Source organism: Petaurus breviceps, unplaced genomic scaffold (genome assembly GCF_028583685.1).
Source record: "Petaurus breviceps papuanus isolate PSGF00001 unplaced genomic scaffold, PetGlider_PUasm1.0 126, whole genome shotgun sequence".
In the NCBI taxonomy this organism is placed as follows: domain Eukaryota; kingdom Metazoa; phylum Chordata; class Mammalia; order Diprotodontia; family Petauridae; genus Petaurus; species Petaurus breviceps.
The window spans coordinates 26,385,191-26,406,941 of NW_027185655.1; the positions used below are offsets into that span (position 1 = coordinate 26,385,191).

The 21,751-nt window shown below is 41.6% G+C and overlaps 1 protein-coding gene across 2 annotated transcripts in view; it reads right to left on the bottom strand.

Moving 5' to 3' along the window:
- The window catches only part of SMARCAD1 (SNF2 related chromatin remodeling ATPase with DExD box 1), a 101,001-nt gene extending 84,921 nt beyond the window's left edge, over positions 1 to 16,080 (bottom strand). For both annotated transcript variants that reach the window (XM_069094449.1, XM_069094441.1), the window contains exons 1-2: positions 15,880 to 16,080; positions 15,080 to 15,355 (exon numbers count right to left, since the gene is read on the bottom strand). In XM_069094449.1, coding sequence (XP_068950550.1) covers positions 15,080 to 15,308 — 229 coding nt within the window. In that variant the 5' untranslated portion in view covers positions 15,309 to 15,355; positions 15,880 to 16,080. The remainder of the gene's footprint in view (positions 1 to 15,079; positions 15,356 to 15,879) is intronic.
- Positions 16,081 to 21,751: the final 5,671 nt, after the last annotated feature.

The following is a 21,751-nucleotide window of genomic DNA, read 5'->3' on the forward strand; positions in this document are numbered from 1 at the left end:
CACACACACACACACACACACACACACACACACACACACACACACACGCCGTGTGACCTTGGGCAAGTCATTTAACTCCAACTGCTGTACCTTCCCCCCCCTCAAAAAAAATTATTAAAATATTTCCCAAACTTCACTTGGTTGCTTCTCTATTAAAATAGAAATTACAGGACTTGGGCAGATCACAAAAGAGAGCAAAGAATAATTTTCTGCACTAAGCAAACTTTGTCCTTGAAATCCTCCTATTTCCACACTACTCTTCTACCTCTTAGACTCTGTGGTGCACTCCAATATCCCCAAACCTTCTACTACACACCTCACCAACATCTCCTGCCTCCCACATTCTAAGATCTTTTTTATTCCTCCTTCTTCCAATGAAAACTCCCAAACCCTTCCTTGTAACCTCATCACCTATGTCAAAATTCCACCTCAAAACGAAGGTTTATAAACTATATTTTACCAGATTCACATAAGAATAGAATCACAAGATCACAGAATCTCAGAGAAAGAACCCTAACCTTCCCCCACCCAACTGAGAAGGCAAAAATATTATATCCAGTAAACATATGAAGTTACACAAAACATATTTCAACATAAGCCATGCTACAGGAAAAAAAGGGCAAAAAATGAGGGGAAAATATGTTATTATTATGCTACACTCAAGTCCATCTCTCTTCCTATCTGGAGGTGGACAGCATTCTTCATCACGAGTCCTCTGGAACTGACATGAATCAATGCATTGATCAGAACAGCTGTATCTTTCACTGCTGATGATCTATTACTGTGTACACTGCTCTCCTCGCTCTACTCATTTCACTTTGTATAAGTTCACATAAAGCCAGGTTTTCTGAAACTATCCCCTTTCATCATTTCTTATAGTACAGTAGTATTTCATCACAACTATATACCACAACTTCTTCAGACATTCTCCAATTGAAGGGTATCCCCCTCAAGTTTCCAATTCTTTGACAATACAAAACAGCTGCTATGAATATTTTTGTACATATGGGTCCTTTCCCAGTGAATTTCTGAGCACACTATCCCCTAAATAGTTTTACCAAATTAATAAAACCAGTCTATTCATAGCTGAAAAGACATTTGCTAAGTATCTACTACAGTTAGAAATTGTGCTAAGCCCAAGAGATTTTCTAATAATGTGGCGTGCAAAGCACATAGAGAAATGATGGCCAGCTATGTCCCACCACTACCTCATTACAAAAAATACCTGCAGCAAGTAAGTACAAGTATACCATTTTCAAAATGGTGACCATGAATCAACAAGGAAAAGATAAATTATTATGCTCAGGATATAAGAAGTTCCACATCACATAATCCAGTACACAGGAAATTATAAATGGGTTATATATTCCAAAGTTGTTCTCTAAGTTGGCTATTTTGAATAATGAACATATTTTCCCAAAGAAACAATGTCATGGTGATAAGGTTTCCACGATGGTACAAAAAAGACCTATTTAATCCATAATCTTGCTAAGATATTTACTATATATTAGAAATGAAAAAAATATAAACATTACTATACTACTCATTAAACCACAAAAAATTCATAATAAAAACTATGGCTATTTTAAAAATTTAACTTTAATATTGGTGCTTGAGGAAAAGCTTCAAGAGACTTCTGGAAAAGGTAAAGTATTTAAACATCACAGCAATGCTTAAGCCTGATTTCACAAGAAAACTAAAGTGATAACCATTTCAGCTTATCAGTCACGACAAAGGTCTTTTTTGATTTATAAACAGAAGATAGAGATTTCTCTTGGCTAATATAGTATGATCATTGGGTTACAGATTTAGAGTTAAAAGGGCCAGAAGAAGACATCAAAGCATTATTCCTTCCCAGGACTTGGCCAGAGTTTTAAGTGTCTAAGGCAGGGGTTGAAACCTAGGCCTCTGGACTTCTGGAAGGGAATAAAGGGCATAAAGAGCAGGTATTCCTATGAGGGCACTAACTGAGCTCATGGGTAAAGGATGGGGCTTTCTGTGCAAACTATCTCTTGCAGCTACTCAATGTGGTAGTTAGTTTCTGCATAACCAAAGGCAGACTTTCATGGTCTCCTTCTGCATTAAAAAAAAAAATGGGGAGGGAGACCAGAAAACTTTGGACCCCACCAACTACTACAACAATTGGGTAGTGGTGGTTCTATATATGTGTAAAAAAATTACACTTCAAGTGCCAGGAAGCTCTTGGGGGTCCATGTAATTGAATTTTCTATTTATCTGAAATGTGGCCCTTTGACCATCAAAATATATTTTAACCATATTTTTGAGGGAAATACTAATAAAATATTAAAAATTCTAAGGTTAAGAAAGTATAAAAACAGAATACAGGCACCTGTTTATGAACATGATAGAGAAGGCCAGTTGTACAGGCTTCCCTTATCTAAGAAGAGGTTATCAAGTCTTCCGTCCAACCAGGTAGCACCAATTTGTTTCAAGTTAGCCAATAAGGTACCAATGTCTCTTTGATCAGGAGGATGTATGTTCCCTGGCCCACTTCCTCCTTCAAAACTTAAAGTCAGTTAATTCATTTTTAAAAAAATTTTAGACAATGGTTTCAGACAAGCATTATCTTTATTTTTTCTAATTTAATAAGTGCTATATTAAATAAAAAAAATTAAACTGGGGTGGCTAGGTGGTGCAGTGAAAAGAGCACCGGCCCTGGAGTCAGGAGGACCTGAGTTCAAATGTGACCTCAGACACTTAACACAAGACTGGCTGTAAGACCTTGGGCAAGTTACTTAAGCCCAATTGTCCCTCCAAAAAGCAAAAAATAAAAATAAAAAAAAATTCAACTGGAGAGAGCTGATTAATTCTGTAAATCCTTTTATTTTATGTGCTATTTTTTCCTTCATCTCTTTCTTTTGATTTGTCTATTTATTTTGGTATATAAAGTCATCCTTTCTTTTCTGCCCTATAAATCCAACACAAGTTAGAAAAGATACTCGAGCATTTTTTAACACTGTCAATTCATAACATAAATCTTCATTTTCATAGCATCACAGAATGTTAGAGCTTAGACTAGCCCAAACCTAATACAGATCCCCAAAGGTTCATCAGTTAGTAGACACTCATATTTAGTTCTAACTCAAAATCCAGTGTGCTTTCCACAATGAAACATTTCTTTCTGCTTCTCACCTAAATCCCAATCTGACCAAATACTAGAAGTTTAAGAAACACAATCTGATAGAATGGAGGTTTTGAGGGATTTCTCCAAACCTAGACTAGATGGAAAACCTCAAAACTTCAGTTTCAAGAGTTTGCTAAGATTTCTACAAAATCCTTACTATAGACCTAATGAAGGGAAGTCTAAAAATCAATGATATCACAGATCCATTTGAGTATCCAAGTTGAGAGACATTAAGAACGGTGTATTTACCAGCAGAGTTCAAGTATTATCAGTACTTGCTAAGGAAAAAAAAAAAGGCCAAAATTAAGTTGTGGTTTTGGTTTTTGCTAATGCTGAAAACAGCTGCTAAGAGGCCAGATGAGATTATAAAAACTTTTTTAGCTTGATCTACTTAAAGTAGCAGAAGCTTGTGGTACTCAATTGGAAAGTATCTCCTACCTTTCTCTATACCCTGTACCTCCCTCCCCCATAAAAAACTAGAGCAGATCTCTAGGTGTAGACCTAGAACCAATTTAACCAACTTAAAGTGTGAATGATAATAAATTTAACCCTTCAGAGAGAATTTATATAAATTCAAAATTCAATTCAACGAACACTTACAGCCATCAACACCCTCCCACCATTGCACAGCAATGAAATACAAAGACAAAAAAAGAAACTTTCCTTACTCTTAAGGGCCTGATTCTAAGGGAGGTGAGGGTAGGGAAGTGTTATACAGAGGATGGGGAGAAAGGGAGCATAATACAGCAGGAATACAGATAAAATAAATACAGAGGGAGAGTACACTGACTACCTAAATGGGAAAAGATCAGGAAAAGTTTTATTTTGGGGGATGGCATATGAACAGAGCAATGAAAGCAGCTAGTGATTCTAAGATACACGCAAATCAAGCAGCATACTCCAAAAATGGAAGGTGCCTTATCTATGCAAAAGAGAGAGAGAGAATGTCCTGAATAGTGAACACTCTGTAAACTAATCCTAAAAGGGGAACTTTTTGAAACAAATGAACCTCAAAATGAAACACTCTTTTTGAACAGGGATCTTTTTAGTGCACCTAGTTTCCTGGATACATCCTCCTGGATGCCCCCAAAAAACCAAACTGCCAGAAAACAAAATACCCGAACTAAGCAAAGTTTAGCTGCAGGTAGCCACACCCATTCTTCCAAGCTTTTCCAAGAGCTCTGTAACCCTCAGGGCTTAGCAAAAACAAAGAGTTATTAAGTCATTACTTAGAGAATAGCTGGTTGTAACAACAAAAAAGGCAAATTATGTGAGAGTGAAGGGTCTCCAGGACTACCCAGAAGATGAAGACACAACTACTGAGGTTCAAAAGAGGCAGCTGGGGAGTGAAAAATTGGGACTGGGAAACGTGGATTCTAGAATTGGGTCTCCAGTTAAAATTGTGTGGCTTTAAGCAAATCGCTTAACCTTCAGTCACTGGGTCTTGTTTTCTGAACTCTGAATTCCTAACCCATTAATGAGAAGGGATGGAATAGATGACTGCTAAAGCCACTTACAACTTTAAGGTTCTAGGATTCTATGATCTAATTCTCTAATATGACTTCTTCACAGGCAGTTTAGCAAGATTAAATGAGAGAGGGCATTAATTTTCCCTTTTAGCAACATATTCAGAAAACACTCATCAAAAGAAGGCTATTAGCTGTATCTAAACTGCAGACTAGCTTATATATAACCAAAGAATATAGAAATAGATAAAAGTTTCTCTTTTGTAAAAGACCCTAAAACTAAGACACTGCTTAGTCTTTGAGACTATGAAGTTAGAGTTACAATCATTTTCTGGAAATCAGACCTGTTACCCAAACTAGTGACTTATAGGGGATAATTAACAAGAAGTAATCATTCAAATATCACCAAGTGACAGGGCCAACACAAAAAAGGTATGACATGTCACATCACTGTGAAGATGTAAAACCATTTTAACTACTTTGTAAGATTAACTCATTTTCAGGTAAATTACTAGATCTCAGCTTATGAAGAACTGCAAATAAAAATAAAAATACAATAGACAAAAAGCACATTTAAATATATTTTCAAAGTTGAATCAACATAAAACATACTACCTAAAGACTCACTCCGCTCAACACATCAAGGAGAACACACTGCAGTACTGTTTTGTAACCAAGATTAAAGTACATATAAAAACCAGAATGGCAGCCAACAGCATTTTCAAGGAAATTTTAAAAATCATAAATGAAAGGCAACATGGAATAATGGAGAGAGTTTATCTTTGAATCATAATACCTGGAGTTCTCACCTGTGACATATACAGGATATATAATCCCTAGATTCCCCAGGTTCTCTAAGACTATAAATTTCAAATAAGTTCCTAATGTGTAATGTACTAATTATGTAGAGGAAATTTTTCTCACTGGAGATCCCTAGACAGATGAAATCATAGCACCCCCCAATAAATATTGAAGAGGATGTACAGATCCTATCTGTTGTACATAGGTATCTTCAAAAGTGGGTCACACACTGTATAAAGACTAAGCAATGGCCCACTGCTTATTGAGTTAGTAGTAGAGAAACTTCAAGTTATACATCCAATCCCACAAGTCACAAAACTATAATTTTATAGCAAGAACCTGAAAGAACAGTTAGCATAACTCACTTTATACGAAGAAAGGGATGCCCAGAGATTAAGTGACTTGCCTAACTAACATCATACCTAGTCTAACTCCCAAGTCCAAAAAGGAAGTTATGTGGAACGGTAGAAAGAACAAGTAACAAATACTCTTGGTGTATTTTTTTCCAAATCTTAATAAAAACATAATCCTCTGTAGTGCCTCCTGTTTATGGGGAAAGAAAACGGCAGAGTAAATAAAAAATCCCTAACAGCTTGCTTAGCCCTAAGAATCAGAGTGTAATCTTGTTGTTTAGCTGTTCTTAGTCACATTCCACTCTTTGTGACCCTGTCTGGGGTTTTCTTGGCAGATTCTGGAGTGGTTTGCCATCTTCTCCAGATCATCTTAAAGATGAGGAAACTGAGGCAAACTGAGTAAAGTGACTTGCCCAGGTCACACAGTTAGCGCCTGCGGCCATATTTGAATTTAGGTCTTTCTGACTTCAACTATATCCACTGTGCCACCTCACTGTCCCAGGGACAGTAAATGGGAGGGCTAAAAGTGAGACAAAAAAGTTATAGTGCTAAAAAGCAATGAAAAGGGCTTTCTGCACAAAGCTGGTCTTTAACACTGTTAACAACCACCTAAGGAAAAAGAGGATTCAACCATAAGGATTCAGGGCAACTTGAAATTTCTAATTTTCAAAGTTAAAAAAAAAACAAAACAGAAAAAAACATGCTCTACAATGTCATTTTTCAAGTTATTGATATATTTATTTTAATAAAGACATTCTTTTGAGGAAAAAAAAGAATATCAGAATAGTAAAACATGTTAATATTTCTCAAGTATGTCTATAAGGTCAGGTTGCTCTGACCATGAACCACAGAAACAAGGCACTACTATTTACCTGGCAAAAATCTGCTCTAATTGTAAGCAAAGATAATACCCATGAGAAATCATCTTACAGATCTAAATGTCTATACTAACTTAAAGTGCAGAAAAACTTTTCAGAAGTATTTCTACCTCAACAATGTGAAATAGTTATAGGCACAAAGTATGTTTTTGATGGATTAGAACAGCTACCCTCTATCTGTTAAAATCTGGAGGGGGGAGATACTGGAGAAAATTATAATGATGTAAAAAAGACATCAAAAAATTTAGTTTTTAAAAAATTTATCATCATGTTTGAGCATAATTCAAAACACTCTTCCTGGCTAAATCAATAAAACACATAGCTTTATAACAACATTCGACTATGTATTAAATATCGATGTGGGCAAGACCATGGTGGTGAAAATTATAAAACTGTACAGTCTAAATCTAATAAGGGGAAAGGAAAGAACCAGATAAAGTGCTATAAGGAAACTTTTAGGAGAAAAATAGATTCACAAAACAAGTGAGCATACTATTGAAAAAAGTGAAGTATTCTAAGTTATACAACCTCAACTGGGCCCTCACTGTTATTTCATCCTTTCAGCTGTCCTCGAACCCAACATGACTACTCCAACCCCAACCCTCTCAGCTGATAGCCTTGTGGTTTATTTCACAGGAAAAAAGGAGACCAATCACAATGAACTCCCTCTTCCTCACCTATCATTCAGATGCCTTCTGCCACTCTCTTCCTCCACCTCTGTCTGATGTGAGTAAGTGTCCTTACTCTTTACCAACCAAGCCTTACTCTGTTCAAGTAATCTTATTTCATCTCTTCCAACACAATGCCCCTTCTTCCTCACTGCAAGTCTTTCACTTATTTTCAATCTCTCCCATCTACTAAACTCATTTTGTCTACAGCCTTCACTCTGAAAAAACTCAATCGAGCCTTCCATCCCCATTAACTGTTGTCCTATATATCTCTTCTGCCCTTTACAGCTAAACTATTCGATGTCTGCAAGAGGAGCTTCTACTCTCTCTCTCAACCCCTTAAAATCCATCTTTTGACCTTACTCAAACTACTCTTTCCAAAGTTATCAATGATCCTATAGTTGCCAAATCCAACAACTTTTTTTAAATCCTCATTCTTCTTGACCTCTGTGCAACTTTTCATACTGTTAATCACTCTCTCTTCCTTGAAACTCTTCTCTCTAGGTTTTCAGGACACCACTTTCTCCTGGGTCTCTTTCTACCTATTCTTTCTCCTTTAATGGATTCTCATCCAGATCCTAACATCTAACAATAAGTGCCCCTCAGGGCTCGGTCAGGGCCCTCTTCTCTTTTCTCTCTATACTACTTTGCTGGATGATCTTATCAGATCCCATGATTACCAAATTACCATGTCTAAGCTGATGGTTCTCAAATCTAGTTTTCTGTCCCAGACTTTCTCAAAATCTCCCAACTACCTTCCAGACACCTCAAACTGGATATCAAGTAGACATCTTAAACTCCAAGTATCCAAAACAGAACTCATTATCTCCACCCCCCTCCCCATGCTCCTACCTTCCCTATTACTGTAGAGGGCAACACCATCCTACAGAGTCCCTCAGGCTTGCAACCTAAGAGTCCTCCTGGATTCCTTGCTACAGTATCTCTACCACCCATACCCAAGCTGCTGCCAAGGTCTGTTGATTTCACCTTAGCAAAATTTCTGTAATACACCCCTTTCTCTACTCTAACACTGCCACCACTCTGATACAGACCCTCCTCACCTCAAGCCCTCAACAGTGTCCATGGGTTTAATTATCATCTCAATGTATGACTACCCTAACTATACATTCAACTTGAATCTCTCTCTTTAGCTCCAGTCTCACATCATCAACTGCCTACTGGACATTTCAAACTACATGTTCCACCCATCTCAAATTCAATGTGTGTCAGCATCATTATCATCACCTCTCTGCTAAAACCCACTCCACTTCCAAACATTCCCTTTACTGAGGTCACCATGATCCTTCTACTCACCATGCCTCATTAAATCCTCACTCTAAGTATCTAAGTAGCTGCCAAGTATTAGTGGTTTTCCCTTCTCCCTCTGAATTGGTTTCCCTGCCTCATCTTTTCCCTCCCTAATCCATTCTCCAAAGTTGGCCAAGTGATATCACTAAAGCATAGGTATGATGATTAACAAGCCTGTTCTAAAACTCCAAAAGCCATATATTACTTCTAGTAGCAAAAATAAATTCTGTGGCTTTTAAAGTCCTTCACAAGCCTGGCTCAATGTCAACCTTGCCCGCTTTTATCCTGTATATATCTTACTTGTAAATACATGTTTTCATGTTTCTCCCCATTAGATTACAAGGTCCTTGAGGGCAAGGACTGTTTTTATCTTTCTTTCAGTGCCTGACACAGTAACTAGTCCTTAATAAATGCTTGTTGACTTAAGTGTTATGCCACTTCCCCTGCTCTTATTGTCCAGTTAATTTACCGTTTCTTCTCCACAACACTCTATTTTCCATCTGTCTTCCGATTAACTCTCCTCTGTGCCTGGAAAGAATTCCCTCCTTAAATCAGATTCTTTTAATTTCCTTCAAGACTTAGTACACAGCATACAAAGTATAAACATAAAGCTTTCCTTAACATCCTGCCCAGAGTTAATGCCTTCCCCCTCAGAATATCTTGTATCTATTCCGTATGTGCAAATATTTACACATATTCCCTAACAGAACAACATCCTTGAAAGCAGAGACTATTTCCCTAATGTCTCTATATTTCCAGTCTAGCACAATGGCTGACAACCGTAGGTACTTAATGCTTGTTGACTGATAAAAGGATACAAGTAATGTTTTATTTTTCAAGGACTGCTTGATCCTCAAAGGTTGTAGAAAAAGTTGAGCAAGGACATAAAAAAAGTTTTGAGCTACAGAGGAAAAATGAGAAGGACTGCCTCAATCTTCTCACCTGCTCAAAGATAGGTGAATGAGGGTGGAGTTGCTGGCTCCAGGGGAGCTTGGAATGGCAAAGTAAGAAGATAAAAAAAGAATAAATGAAAAATGGATACAGCTGTAATGAACCCACTCATGAGTTTCTCTATGTTTCTCCAGTAGCACTTGGGAGCTTGCAAACAGGAGAGGAAGTGTATGCTAGAGGTGGTCCAAGGTTGAAAAAGAAGAAAGCAAAGAGTTCCAAAAGAGGAAAGGAGACAGGAATCTTTTGAAATGGGTGACTATATGGTTAAGACTATCAAAAGAATGAAGTGAGAATAGAGGTGAAGTAGGTAGAACAGGGACTAGAGATCATGATGAAGTAAAAAAAAAAGTGCGCTCAAAAGTGAGATGAAGGGGAGAAATGGTATAACTGAAGATGAGAGAATTTCAGAGGCATGTAGATTTAGAGATGGAAGGGACTTCCATGGAGTTCAAATTCTTCTTTTTCCCCACAAGTAACAAGCATTGTGTTCTAAGGGAGGGGTGGGGGGACGGACAATATGCAAACAACTACAGACAAAATGTAAATGGAAGTTAATTTCAGAAGGAAGGAACTAGAAGTGGGAGGAGAAAGCGGAAAAGACTCCTGCAGAAGGTGGGAATTGGCTGTCTTAAAGGAAGCCAGGAGATGGAGGTGAGGAAGTTAGTGCATTCTGTTCCATCAGGGATAGCTAGTGAAAAAGCAGGGGGTCATGAGATTGAAAATAACACCGGAAGAACAGTATGTGGGCCAGAATATATGGGTCAGTGTGTGGAGGGGAGTCAATTTTAAGAAGACTAGGAAGGGAGGAAGGAGCAAAGTTGTGAAAGTCTTTAAACGCCAAAAAGACAATTTTATATTGGTTGCTGGATTTAACATTGAACCACTTCAGTTTACTGAGTAGTAGAGTAACACCCCTGGTACATAATAAATGCTTTTATTTTTTTTTTTTGCCTTTTAATTTTGGAGGGCAATTGGAGTTAAGTAACTTGCCCAAGGTTACATGGCTAGGTTTTTTTTTTTTTTTGGAGTGTATGTTAAGTGTCTAAGGCCGGAACCGAACTCAGGTTCTCCTTACTCCAGGGCCCGAGCCTTACTCACTGTGCCACCTAGCCGCCCCCAATAATAAATGCTTTTAATAAATGCTTGTTGACTGACTGGTCAGACCTTCATTTCTGGAAAAATATTTTGACAGCAAATAGTAGAGGAAGGACTTGAGACAAAAGACCAAGCAGAAGGGCACCAAAATAGTCTAGATGGGAACTATTAAGGGATGTATAAGGGTGGGGGCTAAGTGAGGGGAAAGAAGAGGAAGTATGTCAGATGCTGTAAAAGTAGAAATGACAAGAATTCACAACAGATTTGATAAGGGCAGTAAGTGGCAGTAAAGAGTTGAAGACAAGGTTGAGAGGATGGTGTTACTCTTTTGAATAACAATAGGAAAGATGGGGAAAGGGGGAGCATTTGAGAAGAAAGTGAATTGGTTCTGTTTTAGAAAAGATGAACTTGAATTTGAGATGCCTATGAGATGTTCAAAAAGTAACTGAGGTATGAGACTAGAGCTCAGGATGGATTAGGGCTAGATAAATAGATCTAGAAATCAATCTTCATAGAGCTGATGAACTGCCATGGGAGCTGTTAAGATCACCCAGTGAGACAGTACAGAAGGAGAAGCGGGATGGGGACACATGAGGAAAATGAGACCCAGAGAACTTAATCTATTTGCCTGAAGTCATACAAATCAATCAATAAGCATTTATCAAGTGGCCCCTGTGCCAGGTAATGGGGATACAAAAACTAAGGTCCAAGTTCCTGCCTACAAAGAAACTACATTCTAATGGGAGAGAAAACATACAAATAAAAATGAGTGCATGTGTATATATATATATATATGAACCCACTCATATACATTATGTGTATATACAATGTATTTTACATAGATATGCATACATATGGAGAGAGAGAGAGAGAGAGAGAGATACAAGATAAACTTTGGGGATAAGGCACTATCAGAAAATTGAAACACTATCAGAAGCAGATGGTTAGAAAACACTATTAGAAATAGAAAAGGTGGGGGAGGCTAGGTGGTACAGTGAATAGAGCACTGACCCTGGAGTCAGGAGGACCTGAGTTCAAATCTAGCCTCAGACACTTAACACTTACTAGCCGTGTGACATTGGGCAAGTCACTTTACCCCAACTGCCCTGCCTTCCTCCCTCCAAAAAAGCAAAAAAAATACACGAAAAAGCAAAAGCAAAAGAAATAGAAAAGGTGGCAATCAAGCTCAGTTTAAAGGAAATCAGAAATCCTAAGTTGCAGAAGGAGCAAGAACACGGGAACCTGACAAGACAGTGAGTGACAGAGCCAGGATCTGAGCCCAGGTCTTGCCTCCAAGTCCAGATCCAGAGCTCTTCCCGCTGTGCTATATCCTGGACATGGACAGTTTAGTGGGGTGGTGACATCAGGTCTGACTATCCTTGTGGATCTGCTGCATCAATTAGGAGCCAGCATGGGAGGTGAGCAGAGAAGAAATGGGAGCCAGAGGATTTAAGGAACTAAGACATCCAAGTGTTAGAAAGGAATGAGAGGGGTGGCCAGGTAGCACAGCAAGTAAGAGCACCGGCTCCAGTGTTGGGACGACCTGGAGATCGAATCCCGGGCTCAGACACTCAGCACGACACCCAGAATTAACTGGCCGTGCAACCTTGAGCAAGTTACTTAACCCCGATTGCTTAAAAAAAAAAAAAAAAAAAAGAAAGGAATGAGAATACTGGAGTCACCAAGAAAGAACATGGTATGGAGAGAAAGATTAGGGAAAACACCTGGGATGTCAGCAGATCAAAAACAGCAAGAATCCAGGATTATTACCATATCCTCAAAGATAACATCACTTTATCCCACCAGTGTTGTCTAATGGGCAGAGCAAACTTCAAAGCCAAGAAGCCCTAGTCTAGTCTCTTAACATATCCTTGACTGTGTGACCATGGGCAATCTGGGTACAAAGAAGGTACTGACCAGCACTGGTGGAGGGCTTCTGCTCACCCAGGAAGTTCCTCATACCAATCACATTGCAGGTCCAGTCCTTGTCTCTATCACATTTACTACAGACAGTGAGCCAGTCACTTCACCAGTTGTCCCATATGTGCCCAAAGTCCTCTAGCTGCAGAACACTCCATTTACAGGAGACTTCCAAGATGTGAGAGAACACAGAGCATTCTAACTCAAATAAATTATCTTTTCATATATTAGCTGTCAACCACATGAAAGTCACACATTACTGACATATTTAGCACTGGAAAAGCAATTCTCTAGTCCAGCCTCCTCATTTTACATACCAGGAAACTTAAAGCCAAAAGAGAAAAATGACTTGACCAATCTCACACAGCTGCTAGGACTGGACCTAGAGCCTCTGACTCCAAATCCAGTGTTTCTTGCTATACCCTGTTAACAAGTCTCTACTGAAGCAGTTTGAACAGTTCTTGAAAATTCTCTCTCAGAATCTGAGACTACCATTAATAATGCAAATAGCAACATGGTATAAAAAAAATAGATATAACCCCCCCATATCACCTGATAGTAAGCATCTTGTAGGGTAGAAACTTTGTTTACCTCTATCTGTAGAATGTAGCACAGTACCTTACACATAGCAAACATAAATGTTGAATTGAAAACTGAAGAACTAAGCAACAGTCTTTAGCACGGGAAAGAGCCGCAAATAAAGAGAAACCAGCTGCCTTGGTACCCACCTTCACAGAGATGCGAACTGAAATAAATCACCTAAACATTTCTGACAAACATTTGACAGTAGAAAAAACTGTATCAATTAGGAGCAAGGATGAGAGGTAAGCTAGTTATTTCTATCAGTGAGTGGAGTAACAATGGATGAATGGAAAAAGCAACAGAGCTCAATCTACTCAATTGTAGGCTCCACAAGCCTGGTAGACAGTGTCTTAGTTATCGTTACCATCACTTTCCCAGTGTAGGATGGGGGCTTAAAAAAAAAAATCACTGTGAAATCACTCAATCTAGACCTGGGTTCTAGTCCTGGTTTTCCACATGAGGACATATTAGACTTTAATACATCACTGAACCTCTCTGGGCTTCAGTCTGCTCACCTGTAAAAATAAGGGATTAGGTTAAAAATGAATAAAATTGAGATAAAATTGTTATCCTAAGTCTAAATTTGCCCAATAACTATACCACATGTTTATTACTGAATTCATCTGTCTGTTATCATCCATTCCTGGCTATTGAAAAGGAGGATAATATAAACAAACCAAAATCTTCAGTCCTAAATGTTGTCTAAAGAAGGCTCAATGAGTACCACTGGCTACAAATACACAGACACATAGGGACAAAAAAAGATACAAGTCCTTAAGAAGTATACAGCATTATTAATGGTCAGTGCAACATGAAGCCTATACTTTTTATCCAAAATGTCGTTCTTATAAATAAACTTTCATCTCTTTCTTTTCAATTTACAGCCCAACTAAAAACTAATCTCTACCTCTAGATTCTTCCTTTCTGAACTATATCAATTCAAAAGCAGGAGAATCATAAAATCAAGAATTAGGAGGGATCTCAGAAGTGATCCTGTCCTACTTCAGCCCAAAACAAGAAAGCCCTCTACAATACCCTTAGTAGAATGTTATCCATCCAGTCTCTGCAAGAATATGTCCAGTCACTACATACTCATCTTTCAGCCAACTCTAAATTGTTAGTTCTTTATGGTAAGTGGAAAAAAAAAGTTTCCCTGTAACTTTCACTGGTCCACATTCCGCCACCTAGATTTATACAGAGGAGCCCTCTTGCCTGGTGTGAGATAATTTTCAGGGTAATGGAAAAAAAAAGAATAAAGAAAAATCTCAGCTTTTATCTTCCCATTCTTTCACAATCACCTATATCAAATAATTTAGCCATGTTCTGGCTCACTTTTTTTCTTTTACATACCAATGTTTTATCTGCCCTAGAAAATCCAACAAGGGACCTTATGCTTCCTCTGCATTCTGGAGGTTGTCTAGGAGGAAGTAAAGTTGTGGGACCCGCATTTTTCATCCTCCCTAGTGCACAGCTGAGGCTGACTGGCAGTTTGTGACAGCTCAAATGTCACCTCCTCTATGAAGCTTTCCCTGTAGCTAATTCCCTGCAGGGTCATCATTTCCATTTCAAAGGTGGGCAGAGAATCTTAGAAATTGAAGTGGCAGGTAAGTCTTGGAACCAGGTTTTTCAAGACTCCAAACCCACCATACACGGAAGCAAAAACCGAGAAGGTCCTGGTTTTATGGGCGGTTCCTTCAGCGGCGATTCCTGGGACCTAGCTTCTTCACCCCCTGTGGTGCAGCGGGAGGCTGTCCACAGCTTCGGAGGCCTGGCCCCTGATGGATCCGGCTAAGGTCAATGGAGAGACGGTGGAAAGGAGTAAAAAGGAACCCGAAATAAAATGGCAGCCCTCCTTGGGCTTCGCATCCCTTCTTTCCAGCACATGACACAGCTCTGCAAAGGTGTGACTCACCTGTTTTTTCCGTGATGTCTGAGTCCGGACTTCCCGGCCTGCTCCCCTTGTCCCCTTCGAGATCGTCGTCTTCAATGATCGTGGACACGGGTGAAGGCAGCTCGACGTGGGGCGGTGGGGGCGTGGGGGGAGGAGGAGGGGGAGGCGGCGGCTGCGGGGCCGGCTCGGGCTGCTCCTGGATCTTGCTCCTCTTCTCAAAGCGGAACCGATCCAGGTTGAAGAGGCTCATGGTGATGGAGCGCTACCGACCACCCTGCGGGAGCGGGCCCGGACGATCTGCGGGGAACAAAACCACCACCACAACACAAAGAGAGGCCGTGAGACCCGGGGCCCGCGGGGCGGCCCAGCCATCCACCCCCAGGGCGCGGGACAATGGGCACCAGGCCTCGCGGGGAGGGGACGCGGGGCCGGCGCCTCGCGCCCGGGCCTCGCTGGGGACTGGGGAGCCGGGGAGGGCGCGGGCACACCTCTTTTCATCACCCTCCCAGGCAGCACGCGCTCGCTGACCCCGGCGCACCTCTGGCCCCCCGCGGGCTCCCGCCGCCGCGCTCCCCGCTCCGACCCGCCGCTCCCCCCCCCCCCCCCGCGGCTGGCCCGCCGAGCGCGCGGCCTCCGCCGCCCTGGCCTCCCCCTGCCCCGCGCGGGATGTGCCGGGCCCGCGCCGCGACAGGCCGCGGGGACACAAAGGGGCTTCGGCCCGGCAGAGGCAGAGGCCCGGCGGCGGCTGGCGGGGACCCGCCCGGAAGTTGACGCAACGCAAACCCGGCCGAGAGGAAGCGGGCAGGAACGAGAAGACCTACATGAGGCTGGCCCGGGGAGGTCGGGGAACGGGCGAGGGAGGCACGGGGACCGTGTCCTCCTTTTCGGGCTGCACTACGTGGGGTCTCGGAGCCTCGGGAGGGAGGAAAGAAAGCTGAATGGGGAGATTAAAACACCGAAGGCAATGGGCGACGGCAGCCGGGAGGGGACCTAACGAAACGGCGAAGGCGGTGAGGAGCTCCGCGTGCGCGCCCTGATGACGCAACGCGCCGCCCTTGCGTCCCCCTTCACCCGCGACCGCGAGCGGAAAGAGTCCGAGCGCGCGCTGTTGCCATGACACTCTACCCCCCCCCCCCCCCTTCCCGGCTCCGCGGCCCCGTCACTCACCCCACCCCACCCCCGCACCGGTCAGCGCAGGCGCTGCTCCCTCCCGGACAGTTTGTGCCTTAGGGGGGGACGGGGGGTGGGGGTGGCTGTGACTACTGGCACCCGTGGGGCGGGAGGATCCCCGCGCCCTCCGGGGAATGATCTTTGTTAGGGCGGCTTTCCTTCTTCCCGAGAGTACGTGGGTGTGGAAGGAGCGCCAGGTCTTGGCCCCGAGCTTCTCTGAACCCACTCGGTTTACCCATCTGCAGAAATAATAGTAACATCACTTGCACCTGTCTCTACCTCGGGCAGCCGGGCTTTAAAACCCTGCGTTTACACCTACTGACTGGCCTGGAGGTGGGCTCATTGAAGTGACACCCCCTAACAGTGCCCCCCGCAACAGCGGGTCCGAGGCGCAGTAAGCGCCCACTATTGAGCCTCGAACACATCCTTAGAGGTCTGCGGACCTCGCTACCCCCAGGCCCCCTGCAGCTGTGACTCTGATCCGAGCGCCGGCCCCGATCCAGGGCGCGTCGGGGACCTTTAGTAAAGGCCTGGTACGTGGCAGGCCCAAGGCTAAGTGCTAGGAAGGAGAAGAGCGCGAGAGGAAATCCCTGCCCTCAGGGAACTGCCTCTCCCGTGGGGAAGTCTGCCGCTGCGCACGGAAAAGAGAGGCGAGCGATCCCAGGGAGGCAAGGCGAGTGGAGGTTTGTTATCAGTTACTAAGCACCCTGCTGGGCCCCGGGGGCTCGCTACTGAGACAAAAGGGAAACCAAGCTCCTCCGCCCCGGCCTCCCACGAAGTTTCTCAGAGGTGGGGAAAACGCGTTTGTGAATCCACTTTGACTCTTCGTGATCCCGTTTGGGGTTTTCCTGGCAAAGGCACTGGAGCGGTTCATAAACGGAGGCAAACCGTGACATCCTCAGGATTGCGAGACCCATGTTTTTGTTGTTAAGTCGTTTTCTGTCAGGGCCATTCTTATGATACAGTTTGGGGTTTTCTTGGCAAAGATATTGAAGTGGTTTGTCATTTCCTTCTTGAGCTCATTTTATAGGTGGGGAAATTGAAGCAAACAGTCATAAGTGATTTGCTCGTATCCGAGGCCAGATTGGGACTCAGGAAAATGAGTCTTTTGGGCTCCAGGTCCGCAACTGGGCCACTTAGCTGCCAGGGTGTTTTTCTATAGCTGTATACAAATTAGATAAAATTTTTCTGTTTTGGCCAGAAACCCCTGAGGGTCTCCTCAGATCCTTTTTTTTTTTTTAAGTCCTCATTTTAAAGAGCCTCATTTAACAGGTTTTTACCTCATTTCTTATTAAGCCTTAATTACTGCATAGGCCTTGCCTCATCAAACTGAGACCTGTTAAAGACCTTAACTTGAAAATGCTAAGGTCTCCCACTGTATCCAGGGTCATCTCCAGTTGTCCTGACATCTATATCTGGGCCATGGGACCCAGATGGCTCAGGAGGAGAGAGTGAGGCTGGTGACTTTGCACATCCCTCCCTCACTTAAATCCAATTCATTTACATGTCAGGGCATCACCTCCCTGGTGCCACTGTCCTCTTTGGGAACAAAGGACAAACGGCAGCAAATTGTTCCTGAAACTGAGCCTAGAAAAAATTGAAGATTTTTAATCTTAAATTTCAACTGGGTGACTAGAAGGGTGATTGCACTCTGAGCAAAAATCAGCAAATTAGGAATGGAAGTGGGTCCCCTCTCTAGGCTTATTTATATCAAAGGCACTGTCATCTATCTTTCCAGGCCCCGGATTTGCAACTTTGGGTCATTCTCCACTCTTCAGTGTCCCTCATTCTTCCTTTCGAACAATTTTTAAGTCTTGTCACTTCTACTGTAACGACATGTCCTATTTCCACTTGAATGGCTCTTGTACCAGACTCCTCTCTATTCACATGGCCCTCATCTTCTCGAACCTGATTTATTACAGTAGCAAACGTAATTCATCTCCCTATCTTTAGCCTCTTTCCTCAAGTAATATGCTAAAGAACAGATCTGACTATGTCTTAATCGTTTTTAAGAAGCTAAAGTGCCTCCATAATAAAATCCAGACTTCTCTTTGGCATTTAAGCTCAAACATAATTTTTTCTGACATTACATATTACTCTTCACCTTCAAGAAATCTGCATTCCAGCCATAATGGCCTACTAGTTCTTCCTTATAAAGAATATTATATCACCTAACTCCATGACTTTGCACCCATTACCTTGTATTATAAGTGCTTTCTCCTGGTAGATGACTGACTCAATCTCTATTCTAGATTTTGAGTCACATCTATTATGAGTGACATTAAAAAAACAAAGGCTAAGAATTGGAAAGAAGAATCTCTTTGGGAGAAAACAGAATTAGATCATCTGGAGGAAAAAATAGGGCTGGAGCAAAGTGAAATATTTATAGATTCAGGATTGTTTCATTCTTATACACTGGACATTTGTATGTCCAGTATAAATTGCCCGTTGCTGCTGTTTAGCCGAAAGAAGTGAGACAAAAGATCCCTGAGAGGAAAATTTGGAAGTGGATTTTATTACCTGGGACTGCTGGGGTCACATACCCAGATCAGACAGTGAGTTGGCATGGACAATGTGCCAGTTTTTAAAGCGATTCTAATAGTCAGGTTATGTAAGGTGAGACTACAATCAGTGATTTGACAGTGAGGGAAAGGGGCGGAGATGGGGAAGATCCGGTGGGGGGCAGGGGGTAAGAGATGGGGAATATCTGGTGGGGAGGGGCAGGGGACGGGAGAGAATAGAGAAATATCTGGGGTGGGGCAGGGGAGAATGGGGAAATACTCAACAGGGATTTTACCCCAGGCTGAAATTCCTGCTCAGGGATCAGTTGGGGGAGGGAAGAGTGGAGTGGAGCTCAACACTGCCAGATTTGGGGCTTTTCTCCTCTTGGGTTTAACTCTCTAATCTCTATGCCCTTGTGGAATCTCAAAGTTTTTGTAAGTGGGTGGGCATGACTATTATTGCTGATAAGAGGTCTGGTCATTAGTTCTCTGAACAGTTTCCCCTCCTCTGATGGACCACACTGATCCTGAAGCCTTCATTAATCTTAATATCGTTCTGATTATTGTTTATGAAGTCAAAGGTTTGAGATGTAAATCCTTATTTTACAAAATATATTTGATTTGAAATAGCAAACTTTTGTTTGCATAGCTTCTGATTGTATGCTAATGATGAGGTACAGGCTCTGGGAACCCCCTAGATCTCTTCTTGAATCCTTGAGGTACAGGCTCTAGGAACCTCCTTGAATTCTGATTGAATCTTCTCATTTGATGAGGCATTTGCCTGAGGCTACAGGCCTTTCATTGTGGCTCGGCCCAAATCTTTGACCCTCCTTTGTCCAGCAACTTCCCACCCTCAATCACTCATTTACTGGAGTCTGACCTGGTCTCCCTCTGAAGATCCTCCCCAAACTCCTCCTCTAGACCACCCCTAGATTTCTCCCACAACCTTTCTTTATATAAGACCCTATCTTGTCTCTGTGTGAGAGCACCATAGAATTCTAGCATAGACTTCCTCTGTGTCAGATGATTCTGGCCCGCTTGTCCAATGCAAGCATCACAGATACTGAGGCTCCTTAAGAGTCTACACATTGGGGCTGCTAGGTAGCACAGTGAGTAAGAACACCGGCCCCAGAGTTGGGATGACCTGGGATTGAATCTGGGCTCTGATACTTAGCACCACACCCAGAAATAATTGGCCTTGTAACCTTGAGCAAGTTACTTAATCCCAATTGCTTAAAAAAAAAAAAAGAGTCTACACGTTATGACTTTATGACTATGACGAACTTTTAGTAAACTTTACTTTTCTTTGGCTGAGAGAAGGCTTGAGTCTAATTCATTCGGCAGGACCTGGCGTGTTAGTGTTTTCAGGTCTTGAGCAACCCTAACCTCTTCACTAATATAACCTATCGTTATTTTCTGTAGTGAAAACAGTATTTTTGTTTTGAACTTAATAAGCAATAAATAAAATGAGTGTTTCCATATAAAAGGAAGTTGGTGTATAAAACTATGAATCTCTATTATGCATAACTTGCTTTCTTTCCCCTTTTTAGTATGTAACTTTTAAAACTGTTATATGTAACTTATAACTTTAAAACATATGTGTAACTTTTAAAACCATTGTAATTGTGTCTATGGTCATTTCTGTCCTAGCTTCTGTTCTCTTCTGTACATTAAAAAAATACTTGGGGCGGCTAGGTGGCTCAGTGAATAGAGCACAGGCCCTGCAGTCAGGAGGACCTGAGTTTAAATCCAGCCTCAGATACTTAATACAAAAACTAGCTCTGTGACCTTGGGCAAGTCACTTAACCTCAATTGCCCTCCAAAAAGCAAAAAAAAAATAATGACTTTTTCTTCTCCTTTTTCTCCTCTTCCTTCTCCTCTTCTTTTTCCTCTTCCTCCTCCATTTCCTTTCCAAACAAACTAGCAAACATCTTCAGTTAGCAGACATCTCTTGTTTAATACTTCACCTGATATTTGTGATCATAGGGTCTTAGAAGGATTAGTTATTTCTCCTCTCCTTTCCCCCTTCCCCCTCCTGCTTTTCAGAGAAAAGTAATTTTCTCCAAGAATATTCTTTTTTCCTTAGAAACCCAACTGGAGTTCTATACAGGGAAATTTAATCCTCAGCAAATAACTCTTAAGATAAAATAAATCAGTTTTTTTCTTTCTTCTCCTTTATTTAAAAAAAATTCAAATGCCTAACTATTCAGTATAAGGGTACTTTTTGTGCTATGCTCTTCTGATAAATATCTGGAAAATCATGTCAGGCAAGACTTCTCCTGTGGTTATCAGGATTCCAGAACAGACCATTGGTCCCTTGATAACCATGAGGACAAGAGTCATATCCTCAATAAAAATCAATGCTTAGATTTGGAATTGCACTAAAAAAAAAACCTGTGAAAACATCCATTGCCAAGATCAAATCAATCTGTCTCAGAGATTCCACTGCTATGCTGCAGTGAGGTCCAAGGCAGAAAGATACCATATATAACAAAATATTCAAAGCAGCAATTTTTTTTAATTATAGAAAAGAACTGAAAGAATAAATACCCATCAAAATGGGGAATGGCTAAACAAATTGTGACATGTGAATGTAATGAAATATTACTAGAGGTTGAATATCCATCAACAAGCATATGTTAAGAACCTATAATGTACCTGGTATTGTGCTAAACATTGAGAATACAAAGGACAAAAATGGAAAAAGTCCTTGCCCTTAAGGATCTTATAATCTAGTAGGAAAGATAACTTGCACATGAATAGGTATGTTCTAAATAAGTACAATGTCACCTTGAGAGAAAGGCCCTGGTAGCTGGGGGTCAGGAAGGGCTTCCTGTGAAAGAAAGCAAGAAAGCACTTGAGCTAAGTCTTAGGAAACCAGGCATTCTAAAAGGTGGAGAGAAGGGAGGACATTCCATGGGGTGGGTGGGATGAAGTGTGTTCATGCTTGATCTTTGTTTCTAGAATAGGATTAAAATGGTGTGGGTTTTTTGACTAAGTTTATAAACATATTTTTAAAAAA